Source organism: Magnolia sinica, chromosome 9, assembly GCF_029962835.1.
Source record: "Magnolia sinica isolate HGM2019 chromosome 9, MsV1, whole genome shotgun sequence".
NCBI classification, from domain to species: domain Eukaryota; kingdom Viridiplantae; phylum Streptophyta; class Magnoliopsida; order Magnoliales; family Magnoliaceae; genus Magnolia; species Magnolia sinica.
Genome location: NC_080581.1, coordinates 84,305,290 through 84,318,081, shown reverse-complemented (window position 1 = coordinate 84,318,081; position 12,792 = coordinate 84,305,290). Strand labels below are relative to the sequence as shown.

The 12,792-nt window shown below is 39.9% G+C and overlaps 1 protein-coding gene across 1 annotated transcript; it reads left to right on the top strand.

The window, feature by feature from the left end:
• The first annotated feature begins 7,720 nt into the window (after positions 1-7,720).
• On the top strand, positions 7,721-8,674 carry LOC131255281 (disease resistance protein RPM1-like). Its single transcript, XM_058255973.1, has one exon. The coding sequence runs from the start codon at positions 7,721-7,723 to the stop codon at positions 8,672-8,674; it is 954 nt and encodes a 317-aa protein (XP_058111956.1).
• The last annotated feature ends 4,118 nt before the right edge of the window (positions 8,675-12,792 follow it).

Below are 12,792 nucleotides of genomic sequence, written 5' to 3'. Positions count from 1 at the left end.
TCGAATTATACATGGCCCTTGGAAAGTTTCAAAAGTAACATGGTGAAATGGAACCTTACTAGATGCTGCTTAGATGGGTTAACTACCTAATTTCAAAAGTCTTCCAGTCCTCGCATATGGTCCATTCAGTTGATTGGACTGAGTAGCCTGAAAACCATCCGGGTTGTTGGTTTCAACGGTCACCATTTCCATCTACTATTGTCACGACACTACAAGAAATTAGGGCAAAACCGACTGTTGGTGGAACCCTTTGCCGGCTGGAACCAAATCCAGCTGCCGTAAAAGGGTCTCTATTAAATCAAAATGCGAATGCTTTGATCTCATTTTCGGCACTTTTCCTCTCCCCATCGCCGACTCTCTCTCTGCGCCTTTCCTCTCTCTCTCTGCACCTCTCCGTCTCTGCTCGATCTCTCTCTCTCGGCCCCCGTCCTCGCCCTCCCGCCTTGAGAACCTTCATCTCTCTCTCTCTCTCTCTCTCTCTCTCTCTCTCTCTCTCTCTCTCTCTCTCATCCTCTGGCCAGATCTGGTCCTTTTACTCACTACAAACCGTTACAGATCTAAACCCCTCTGCGGTTTAGGGCTTTTGCATTCTATTCCCTTCCCTTCCCTCTCTTTCTCCCTCCTAGGTTTAGGGCTTTTGGATGAGATTCGACATATGTTCTTCAGTGATGGAGGCGATTATTAAGATGTGGTGGCGTTGAATTTGTAACTTGCATTTCCTCTTCTTGTGAATTAATTTGGTGAGACTTCTTTCCCCTTATCATTTTCATTTCAGTGTTGATAGTTACATGAAGTTAATGTAATCATATGAAAGTTTTGTAATTGATCAAGAAAGTAAAAAAATAATATGAATTTCTATTTTTATTTCACTAAAGCATTTCATTATTTTTATATGAAAATCTGCATGCTAATTGTTTGAGGAAATGCATCAACCAAGAATGTTCTTGTGTTAATCATGCTAGAGGTCCTGCGTTTCAACTCTCTGTAAATGGGGCACAAATCACTATATGGTTGGATGAACCCATTGTATCATCCATCCAGTTGACCCTTCTTTAGTGGACCAACACATAGATTCACAATGACTGGGGAATTTTCCCCTGTTGACCATTTTTGTTTTCAATCATCTGTTCGATCAATTGGCCAGGATGATTATGTTAGTTTGACTTTTGAACTATGGTCAAAAGTCAAACTGAGGGCTATATAATTTGATTGGTCTGTTTTCACATGAATGTGTGCTATGTGTATGGTGGATGAGACAACATAAAGTGAAGAGTGCTGGTGAATGGCCTGGATCTCCAACTGAGGTTCCCAGAGCAGATTCAGGTTCGGTATCCATCTCTTTGTCAACTGAATGTGTCTCATCTAATGTTCTGGTACTTGTGTTTCAATTCTGCTCTTTAACTCATCTCAGCCATCAGTTAGCACCACTGATACAACTCTTTCTTCTGGCAATGGAGCTTTGGATCCTATGGATATGTCTCCTTGTTCTACTAACCACTTAGATGGCATACATGATGACAACACTTACACAAGATTTACAAATCAACAAAACCTGGAAGAAGGGCATCACCAGAAGCCGCAAAGATGTGGAAAGAAAATGGTTTTACTAGGTAAATATACAAAAGGATGTACTAATTGGCTGAATGTTAGCAAGTTGTTAATATTACTTGGAGCATAGTTCAAGAGCTTCTACCACTTCTTTCGAATTCAGTGCCATTTGCCGTTTATCATCAATATCTTCAGGTCCAATGCCCTGGGTTCTGTTGGCTTTATTTTGTGTGCATCTGTTAGTCTACTCTTTTTAATGGTAATCTGATATGATTTCCGTTTTAGTTGGTCTTTAGCTCTTTCATTAGCTGTGTCTATAGAAACCATCTGCCAGTGAGATTCAAATGTTGATACCATAACCTACAGATGTGTGAGATTTCCTAGTAGATTAATTTAGCACTATTTGGATATGTAAATTAACTTATGAGCCAAATGTTTTGCTCAATGTTGTTTAAATCCTACAGTTTTCTGTTCAGATCCTATGATCTAATTGAAATCTCAGAGGGGGCTGAATTGCCTTTAGGGAAGATGATGAAACGTCTGAAATCCCAAAGAACAAAGAAAACGTCTGATGGACAGCCCGGATCTCTTACAATGTGCTATGTTGGAACATGGGCAGCATCTGGTTTGTGGTGACTGTTGATGGTGGATGCAAGAATGCATTGTTTCTACATTTGAATGTGTCTAGATGCCCAATAGAAATGTCATTTATGTATAGACTGTTGAGGTTGCTTATGCTGTTTCTAATCCAGATGTGTTTGAGTGGTTTTGCTTCTTTGCAGCTGCAGTAATCAGGATGGAAGACGGAACGTCTTCTATCATCTTCGATTGTTTGGAGGGAACATTGGATTCATGGTCCTTCGAATGAAAAGATCAACTAGGTAAGCCTCTTCTCTGTTATATCCCCTTGTGCGTTCGATCCTTGCTCATGCCCCCAATGCAGAATAGAGGAATTATATCCTGCACAGCAGTACACGACTGTTTCTTGCTGCATGGCCCACGTTTCAGCAATCCACAATGAAAAGAACAATAACAATTTTCTTGAATCAGAGTACCTATGCTATGCTTGGATGTACACAAGAATGGTTTTGTGCTTCTCTTTTTCATCCTTCTTCAAGGTAACTCAATAAACAAAATTGTTAGTCTTATTCTATTGGCAATTTTTATTTATTTATTTGTTTTTTTCATTTTACAGTAATAAACATATGCTAGAATTCTACATATTACTATTTAAGAAATTCCGCTTTCTGCTGCTTCATCTTCATCTATGAATGCAGCTGGGTATCCAATCTAAGTGTAGTTAGAAATCATCCAATCACCCTGCCATGTTTACTTTGGTGAGTTGGCTCTGCCATATTCAGGTTTGACCAGCTCTACTATGTAAATCTCCCTTTTCTTTGAATGAGAATACTGTTGGGGTTCCTTGGGATTTCTATAGCTCCACTGTATTTTTGGCACATGAAAAGCGGTTGCATTCATAGTATAAATTCAGTGGGTTCTCTGAACTGTTGGCTGTCCTTGAAAGGGGAATTTGGGGATTTTGAGAAATTAGGTGTTAGGGTAGGTGGAAAATTCGGGAACTTTGCAAATTTTGGTTTTTAGGGTTTTGGAAAAATTGGAGAAATCAAGATTATTAGGTGTCTAGGGTTCAGGAAATTTTGAAATTTTACCTAACTGGGGTTCTAGGTTTGCTGGTTTCATTTTCATATAGGTACTATTGTAACTCTGTCATTGTTATGTAGAAGGCGGGAACAATCATGACGATCACCTGGTGCAGAAATCATGAAATGGTGTGGTCCATTTGGCGAGTGGATCACCATGATTTTTGCGCCAGGTGATCACCATGATAAAATCAAATAAACGTTTGTATTTATGATGGGCTTATGCTGTTACTGCAGATTCAACAGATCAAATAAGAAGGGTATATTAAATGGTTACTTTCTTTGGTTGGTATTTGGCTATGGATTTGGTGAGTCTCTTTGCATCCTGTTTCCTTTCATGTTTCCATTTCTCCATCTTTGGAATCATTTATAACCATTATTCCTTTATGTACTATAAAATAGTTGATGGTTCTAATGATCACAGCTATCAGCTTTTGTTGTGATTCTGATTGGGGATCTGTATAATATAAGGCAGGCCAATTGAGTATATTGGTAATGGAAGAAGTATAGATTTTTTTTTTTCCATAATATATATTCCCCTTTCTCTGAACACCTTCATGTTCTTATATATATATATATATATATATATATATATATATGAATGTAATGTATAAGTATATAAGGCAGGCCAATTAGAAAAGAATGTATGGATGTCGTGAATCCGACTAAAAACCATCATGTTTGGCACTGTGTAACTGTGTCTCCAGTAACTATACACTTATCAGCATCCAAGACTCCAAGGTACGTGGATTCTAAGACCTCTTTCTGATTTCTTTCTGATTACTGTGGTTGCTAGTTTCCTAGTAGTTATTTGGATTTGCAGTTGTGGGCCGCTTTCCTGATGATGATATTGAAGAAATTGAAGATTTTAGACTTGGGAAGGTATAATGTATTTATTTGGTAGTGCATAATAGCTAGTGACATAAGCTAGGGATGGCAATACATTGGTCACGGCTTGAGCTCCTAAACTTGGCTCAAGGACCCATTGGCATGCTCCAATCATCAAGTGGGTCATGGTTATACAAAAGGAATGAATGATTTAAACATACTTGAAATTGATCTGTCTGATCATCAGTGAAAGTCAGTGGGCCTACCTTTTTCATTTTTCTTTCTGTCTCTCATTTGGGTCCTTTTCAATTTTCTCTGATGTTGGTGGGTTTTGATGTAGGTACATAGCTTTGATGAATATGAAGGGATTGAGGTGGCATGGAACCAGGTGAAGCTGTATGACTTCTTACAGAGCCCTGAAGATCTAGAGAATCTTTACTGTGAAATCCATCTCCCATATAGGATTTAAATCTTTAAAAAAAAAAAAAAAAAAATTGAATCTCAGTTCCAAGATATATTTTTGTTTTCTTCTTGCAATGCAGAAACCTGGCATTCAATCGGCTGAGTCAGAATATTCTATTCTCCTTAGCTTCCTTGAAATCTCTCTGTTATTTGTAAGTTCTTGTAATCTGTGAGCATGTTAAAGTCTCTGGTTTATGAGTAGCCAGTTCATATTTGCCAACCGATCTTTTTTCCAAGTGCAGGAATTTGAGTCACAATTCCCTCTCCAGTTCCATTGGGGACATATTTACTGGTCTGAAGAATCTAAAACAAATCTAAAACAAATGTAAGTATGCTAATGGGCTAAGTTTCTTCAATCTATGTAATTTTTTTATATTGCAATGTGAGTTGATACCATTAACGATCCATGGTTAATTCTGTCAGTGACCTGCAGAGCAACCAATTTACTGGATCAGTTAACTTCCTGGCTGGTCTCCCTCTATCATACCTGTATGCCTTGAACTAAGTGTCTTACTTTGTATGGATTGTCTATTCTTCAACACTTTTTAAGCCTAAGTACAAAGTTCTGATTTTAACTACTCTTAAGTTCAGTAGTGTATTGATTTTGAGATGAAAGGCTATTGTGATTAGGCCTTTCTATTCTAATAAACATATTAGTCAAGGCTAGTAATAAATCATGTACTAATCATATGTATTAATGAGAAAAGAGATTCGTGATGGAATAAGTTTGGTGCTTTCTTAGCAACGTATTAATGTGTAATGTACAGGTATAGTTCAGTGCTGGAGAGTCCACTTCTCTCTTTGGTAGAAATGATTTAAGGGCATGCCTGGAAACAACATGTCCAAAAAATCAAAAGCGCCTTATAATGGATTGCTTATGATTCTAACGAATCACTTTCAATAGATGATCCTAACCATCCATCCATGGCATACAACTTGGATAAGAGATGGTCATAAAAAAACAGATGGCTACTTTTTAGGTGGATAGGATCATCTGACTGGTGTGATTCTTTCAGGGTGTCCCATAGGTTGTAAGTTTGTAACTATGAACAGTCCAGATTCATTCCTTGAAGACAGTTGCCTAAGCAGAAATTGTTGATGGCACTGTATGATGGATGATAGATGAATTTTTATGATAGTGGTTGGTTTATTTAGTTGATTTTGTCATAAGAAGCTCAGATTTTCTATAGTTTAATTTTTAAGTTTATTCTGGGTACTTGCTAAAGAAGCCAAAGGAATGCAGAGTGCATGGATTTTAAAGAGGTTTGCTAGATCCGCTTGCACTTCTACAAGCAGATATGTGCTAACCTTACACGTGCAGGACATCTGAGCCTTGTGTCAGGGATGTTTGCTGGCTCCACATGCACTTCCGCAAGCAGATACGTGCTAACCTGGAAAATGTGCAGGACATCTGAGCCATGTATCAGGTGTGCTCTACCATGTACATAACTGTGAGGATGGTTAAATAATCAGTTAAGCCACATAGATGAAAATGGTGGATGGTTTAAACAATCTTGGCAATTTTTTCTAGTCTGTCCATGGTTTTAGCACATGCATTTTTTCTAGTCAACCAAAGGTATCTATGTCAATGTTTCTCCGCAAACTTATTGCTTCAGGCTTCAATCTAATGCTTTATTGATCACTTCATTTGTTTATCCTCACAAGCACCACATGTAGGATTTGGGACTGGATTTTGAACTATTTGGGGCTGGCTTGTTAAGCCATGACTATTCAAAATTTTAATTTGCCCAACCTAGCTTTTAGAGGATGGCCTGTTTGGGTTGTTAGGCCATGACTATTCAAAAGTGTAGCCCACCCGATGATCAAAATCAGCTTGATTTTGGGCCACAACATGTACATGGTGAGGCCCTCCAGATAAATGACATGGATCTCACGCTGATGTATCATATTTGCTTATTAAGCGGTTGCTTTAATGTGGTTTTTCTCCCAGATTGTTGACTTGAAAGATGTGTTACTGTAGGGGAATAATCCATATGCTGTTAGTGTATGTATAGCATTCAATGTGCAGATGGTTGCCTCTAATATTTCAATGTGCAGTTAGGAAAATCTTTTTCCTTAGGCCACCCAAATGCCAAGATTAGTGTCCTCCATGCAGCCCTGTCTTTTGAAGCCCCTAAATTATTTAAATTGTGTGATGTGCAGAACAACATAAACCCATTGTAATATCTCTTTGTGCAGGTTCTGGACCGTGGTGAGAAGATTGAGCTTCTGGTAGACAAAACAGAGAACCTCCACTCACAGGTGGTGAACCTCAATGTCATTAAGGGCCTGAACTTGCTGAAGGACTCCGAAATACTGGTGCTGATGCCTTTTACTGCTACACAGCTCACCAAATCTCGACAGAAGAAACCAATCCCTTGGAAACAATGGCAATCATTGGTAACAAGGAGATCATTGACATTAACCAAGGTATGTTAACTGCTTAGATTTGTGTTTTTTAAAATAAAAAAAACACTAATACATGCGGGTCACCTTTTTTTTTTTAAAGAAAGATTTTCTCAATGGCTACGGTTTATCGGTGGCCATGGGTTCTATGGCTACGAATTTAATCCGCAGCAAAGTTTTAAAAAGCTACGGTACCAATGGCTACGGTCGTGCTGTGGGCTAATCAATTCAGCTACGGATTTTATCCGCAGCTTTTGACCCTTTTTGCAACAAAAATTGATGATTTAGCGGCGTCCAGCACAACTATCAGTAAAGGTCCTGGCCGCCGGCAAAGCCTTTACCGACTGAGGCTTTACCGGCTGTTGGCTAACCGCAGGCAAAGGATTTGCCAGCGGTTTTATGGGGTTTTGCTGGCGGTTTTGACCGCCGGTAAAGGTCAGTTTTCTTGTAGTGCGAGAGAGAGAGAGAGAGAGAGAGAGAGATGGCGGAGAGTGCTGTGAGCTTCTTGATACAATACTGGGATTTGCTGGTGGAGGAAGCGCAGCCCTTGAAGGTGGTTGATGGAGAAGTCCGCGAAGTCAGAGATGAGTTAGAAAGCATCAGATCCTTCTTACGGGATGCTGATGCAAGACAAGATGCTGATCAAGGCCTTAAGACATGGGTGAAACAAGTAAGAGAAGTCGCTTACGACGTCGAGGATGTTCTTGACGAATTCATGCTTGGCCTAGCACAAGAGCAGAACGGCGCCCATGGATTCGTTCGATTTTCTTCATAGACCCATCAAGCGGTTGAAGGCACACCATCAGATTGCATCGATGCTACGAGATATCAAAACCAGAATCCGTAAGATTACGGAGAGAAAAGATGCTTATACTCTCAATAAGGAGCAAATTTCAAGCTTCAACAACATGAGCAATCAATGTTATGATCCTCGATTGGATGCTTTTTTCATTGAGGAAGCTGATCTTGTGGGCATCGACCTTCCAAGGAGCACATTGATTGGATGGCTAGTCAATGGAGATTTGAGACTCTCAACAATTTCGGTGGTTGGGATGGGTGGCCTTGGCAAGACTACTCTAGTAAAGAAAGTCTATGATAATCAACAGGTGAAGAAATGTTTTGAAACATATGCTTGGATCAATGTCTCTCAATCGTTCAAAGCGGAGGAATTGCTTCAAAGCATGATAAAACCATTCTTCGAGGAGAAGAAAGATCCATCTCCCCAAGGATTAGACGCGATGAAACAGGTTGAGCTCATCCAAGTTCTAAGGAGCTATTTGCAGAACAAAAGGTATGTACTTGTTCTTGATGATGTATGGAGCACACATGCTTGGAATTTCATAAGAAATGCATTGCCTGCTAGCAATTATAATAGTAGGGTAATGATCACCACACGTAAAGATCATTTCGCATCATCTTCTTGCGTCGGACTCTCCGATCGCATCTACAATCTTCAACCTCTGCCTCCAAGAGAGGCTTGGTCTCTATTTTGCAAGAAGGCATTCCATTCGAACTACGAGAATTGTTGCCCTCCTGGATTGAAGAAGCTTTCTCAAAGCTTTGTAGATAAATGCCAAGGATTCCTGCTTGTGATTGTCACATTGTGTAGTCTTCTGTCAATCAAGGACAAGACGTATGTTGAGTGGGAGATGATTCACCGAAGCCTTGGATCGGAGTTTGAAAGTGATGACAATCTTAGAAGCATGATGAAAATATTATTCCTCAGTTTCAATGACTTGCCTTACTACCTGAAATCATGCTTCTTGTAGTTGAGCATTTTCCCTGAAGACTATGCCATTAAGCGTATGAAACTAATTCGCCTATGGATAGCTGAGGGTTTTGCAGAAAGAAATGAAGGCATGTCAATGGAAGAGGTTGCTGATGGTTACCTCATTGCGCTCATTGCTAGAAATCTTGTTCAAGTAGCAGAAAGGAAATCATATGGGAAATTGATTACTTGTCGCATCCATGATCTCGTTCAGGAGATCATTATTTCAAAATCCAGGGAAGAGCATTTCTTTGCATGTTCTATTGAACTGAACAAGATACTTTGTAACAGAATCCGGCAGCTGTCTATTTACAACAGTGGTGAGAAATTTCCTAAATTAGATAGTTTCTGCCATCTTCGCTCTTTGTTCATTTTTGGGGTGGATGGACTATCTATTGCTTCTGCAATCACATGTTTTTCCAGCTTAAGGTTGTTTAAGGTGGTGGATCTTGAAAATGTTTCCATGGATAGCTTTCCTGATGCTTTGACTAGTCTGTTCCACTTAAGATATTTGAGCTTGGAGAATACAAAGATGAAGAAACTTCCTAACTCATTGGGGAAGCTAAAAAACTTAGAAACATTGAATCTTAAGGGCACCTTTGTATGTGAATTGCCAATTGAGATTCTCAAGCTCCAAAACCTTTGCCACCTTCTGATTTATCGGTATGCTAGAAAGGGGGTCTACTTGCCATTTAATGCTGTGGATGGAATTAAGGTTCCTACTGGAATGGGGAGTATGAGATCACTACAGAAGTTGGCGTACATAGAGGCGGAGAGCAGCGTTGTTAAAGAGTTGGGGAATCTCATCGAACTGAGGAAGTTAGGTGTTATCAAATTAAGAACAGAAGATGGGAATGATTTGTGCACTTCTGTCGAGCAAATGAACCACCTTCAAGCCTTTTCCGGGTGATCAATGGATGCTGAGGAGCTTCTCGACTTGCATTCTCTATCGTATCCTCCACCTACTCTTCAAAGGTTGTGCTTGAGAGGGCGTTTGCTCAAGTTACCTCAATGTATTTCCTCACTTGAAAATCTAGTTTCCGTTCGTTTGAGGTGGTCTAGATTGATGGATGACCCTCTCAAAGCCCTTCAATCACTGCCAAATTTAGTAGAACTCTTTCTCAAGCGAGCCTACGACGGAGAAGAGTTATGTTGCGAGGGGGGAGGATATCCAAGACTCAAGGATTTAAGCCTTCTTGATTTGAAGGAATTGAAGAAGGTGAGAATAGAGAATGGAGCAATGTATTGCCTTGAAAAGCTAAGGTTCAGATGTTGTGAAGAGTTGGGAGAGGTGCCTTTGGGGCTTGAAAATCTCACTAACCTCAAAATGCTCTATCCGGTGGATTTGCCATTTGCTTTTCTGAGGGGGCTAACAACGGATGGGTTTAATGAATTAGTCAATTCCATTCAGCACATTCCACTCATAAGATATATAGATACTAAAAAAAGGAGTTATAGGGACTTTTCATGACTCTGAGAGAACCTTCAGTTGATAATTTTGTTCTCTGTTTTATTATTATTTTTTTCATGTATTTTTTTTAGCATTTTTATAGTTGTATAAAGGATGGTCCCTCTTCGGGAAGAGGACCCAGCTGGTCTGGATGGTGGCCGAGTCCTATGTAGGTTAGGAGGTTATTTGTGGCAGAAAATCAAGGGCTGTTGCAACTGAATCAGTGGCATGTATTAACACAAATGGACTGCCTCCTTGCCAGTTTTTTTATTTTTTTTTATTTTCATGTTTGTACTGTATAATAGTTTATACGATAGACGAGGCCTGTCGCTTTTCGCAGAGCTTGTCTAAATGTGAGATTTATATCTTTCCCAATTTGCAAAGTTATAAGTGGTGTGCTCCTACTTATCTAAAAAGCATAGTCCCAGTTACAAGTGGTGTGCTCCCACTTTTCTGAAAGTGGGAGGAAGCTATTTAATATATAACACTATGGCGGCTCACATAATGGCTGCATTTGACTGGCTTTGAGGTCTTCTGACTTCGGAGGCTCGTGGGTGATAGCCAGTCAAATACCACATTATGTGAGCTGCATGTGAATTTGGAGGCTTGTGGGTGGTGGTGGCCTGGTGAAAAGGCAAGCTACCTTGGTGACTCTACCATTCTTTATTGTATGGCCACATGAACAGTGGATTAGACTATCTTTGATCTCATGTCCTAACCCTGATGACTGCATTTGATGGACAAATATATGTTATATCCACACCGTGCATCCATTTTATGAGATTATTTTACGACATGAGGCTAAAAATGAGGCAGATCCAATGCTGAGGTAGACCACACCACAAAAAGAAATAAGAATTGAATGCCTACTATTGAAAACTTCTTTGTATCCGCGGAAGCTTTGGATCAAGATGATATTTGTGTTTTTTCTTCGTCCAGGTCTTTGTGACCTTATGAACAGGAATTATTGTGCAAATTAAATGGATGGTGTGGATATAAAACACACATCATGGTGCACCTACAAAAATTGGTAACATCCACACGCCACCAAGGTCCTGCATCTGCGTGAGGCAGATCCAATACTCAATTAAACACAAAAAATTAATGATAGAAGTTATTAAATGCCTACCCTTGAAAAACTTCTTAGGAACTGTAGAAGTTTTGGATCAAGCTTTAGATTTACCTCATGTTTGGGCTCATGTCATCAAATGAGTTGGCAAAATGGATGCACAATGTATATATAACACATTCATCATGGTGGGCCCCACAAAGTCTGCAAGCAATCCTCCTTAGAAATGAAGTAGCTAGCCACTCATCATGTATTGTCAACAAGTGCCAAAGATGTCTCCACCCAAGGATTTGAAGTGATTCTATTAGGGCCCGTTTGGCCGGGCGGATTGGGAGGGATTGGATGGTATTGGAAGGGATTGGAAGTTAAATCGCAGGACTGGCTGGGCGTGCCAAACAGACTCGGTGAACTGATCCCGGGATATAGCAATTTCATGGATCTTAAGACAATCCACTGACAACACCATCATTACCTTAAATCCCATCCAATTCATCCTAATCCCGAGATTTAACTTCCAATCCCTTCCAATCAAGGGATTGGAAGGGATGGGAAGGTTTAACCCCAGGATTGGTCGGGCATGCCAAACAGACTCGATATAGCAATCCAATGGATCTTAAGACAATCCACTGACAACACCATCATTACCTTGAAATCCATGCCATCCACCCTAATACCATTCAATCCCTTCCAATCCACCCGGCCAAACGGGCCCTTAAAATAGAATACAGATGACTGTATTGGTATAGGATACAAACGGACTGCCAAGCATACCATATCCGTTGGATCGGGGTCATGGACGTCAGCAGCCTCTAGCTGTAACTAGGTGAGGCCAATCGTGATATTCATGTGAAATCCACTCCGTTCATAAGTTTCACCAGACCATGTTAGAACATGAGTCACAAAGTAAAGGAGATCCAAAGCTCAAGTGGGGGCAGGCCTCACTAAACAGCAGAAATTTAAAACCTACCATTGAAACCTTTGAGGGACCATATAAATTTTGCATCAGGCTAATATTTGTGCTGTGAGTTCATCACCGTGGAAATAAACCTTATGAACGGTTTAGATGGCATATAAACATCAGGGTGGGCACACAAAGGTTTTGACGTTGGGTGTTTCTGTCCGTAATTTTGGTGTTGTGTACGTTTAGGGAAGCCGGCATATACGTTTAGGGAAGCACGAGCAATTAAAAAAAAAAAAAAAAAAAGAAATAACAAAAATAGAATACATGCATTAAGGTGGCCCCCCGGCAAGGGCTGCACCATTGGTGAGGCCCACGTGAACGGATTAGGTGCGCTTTTATCATTGGGCCCACCTTGATGCACGTATGCTATATCCATGCCCTAAAATGAAGCAAATCCAAATCTCAGGTGGGCCGTACCATAGGAAAAATTAGTGAATGATGATTAACAACTTATAATGGTCTACTTAAGTTTTCTATCAAGTTGGATTTTATATATATATTTTTTAAGTTAGATTTTTGTGACCTTATTAATAAGTCGGATGACAAATATACATCATAGAAACATTATGATGGGCCGTGGGAAGTTTTTAATGGTGGAACATTACGTCACCACACCTTTTTCTTTAGTATGGTCCACCC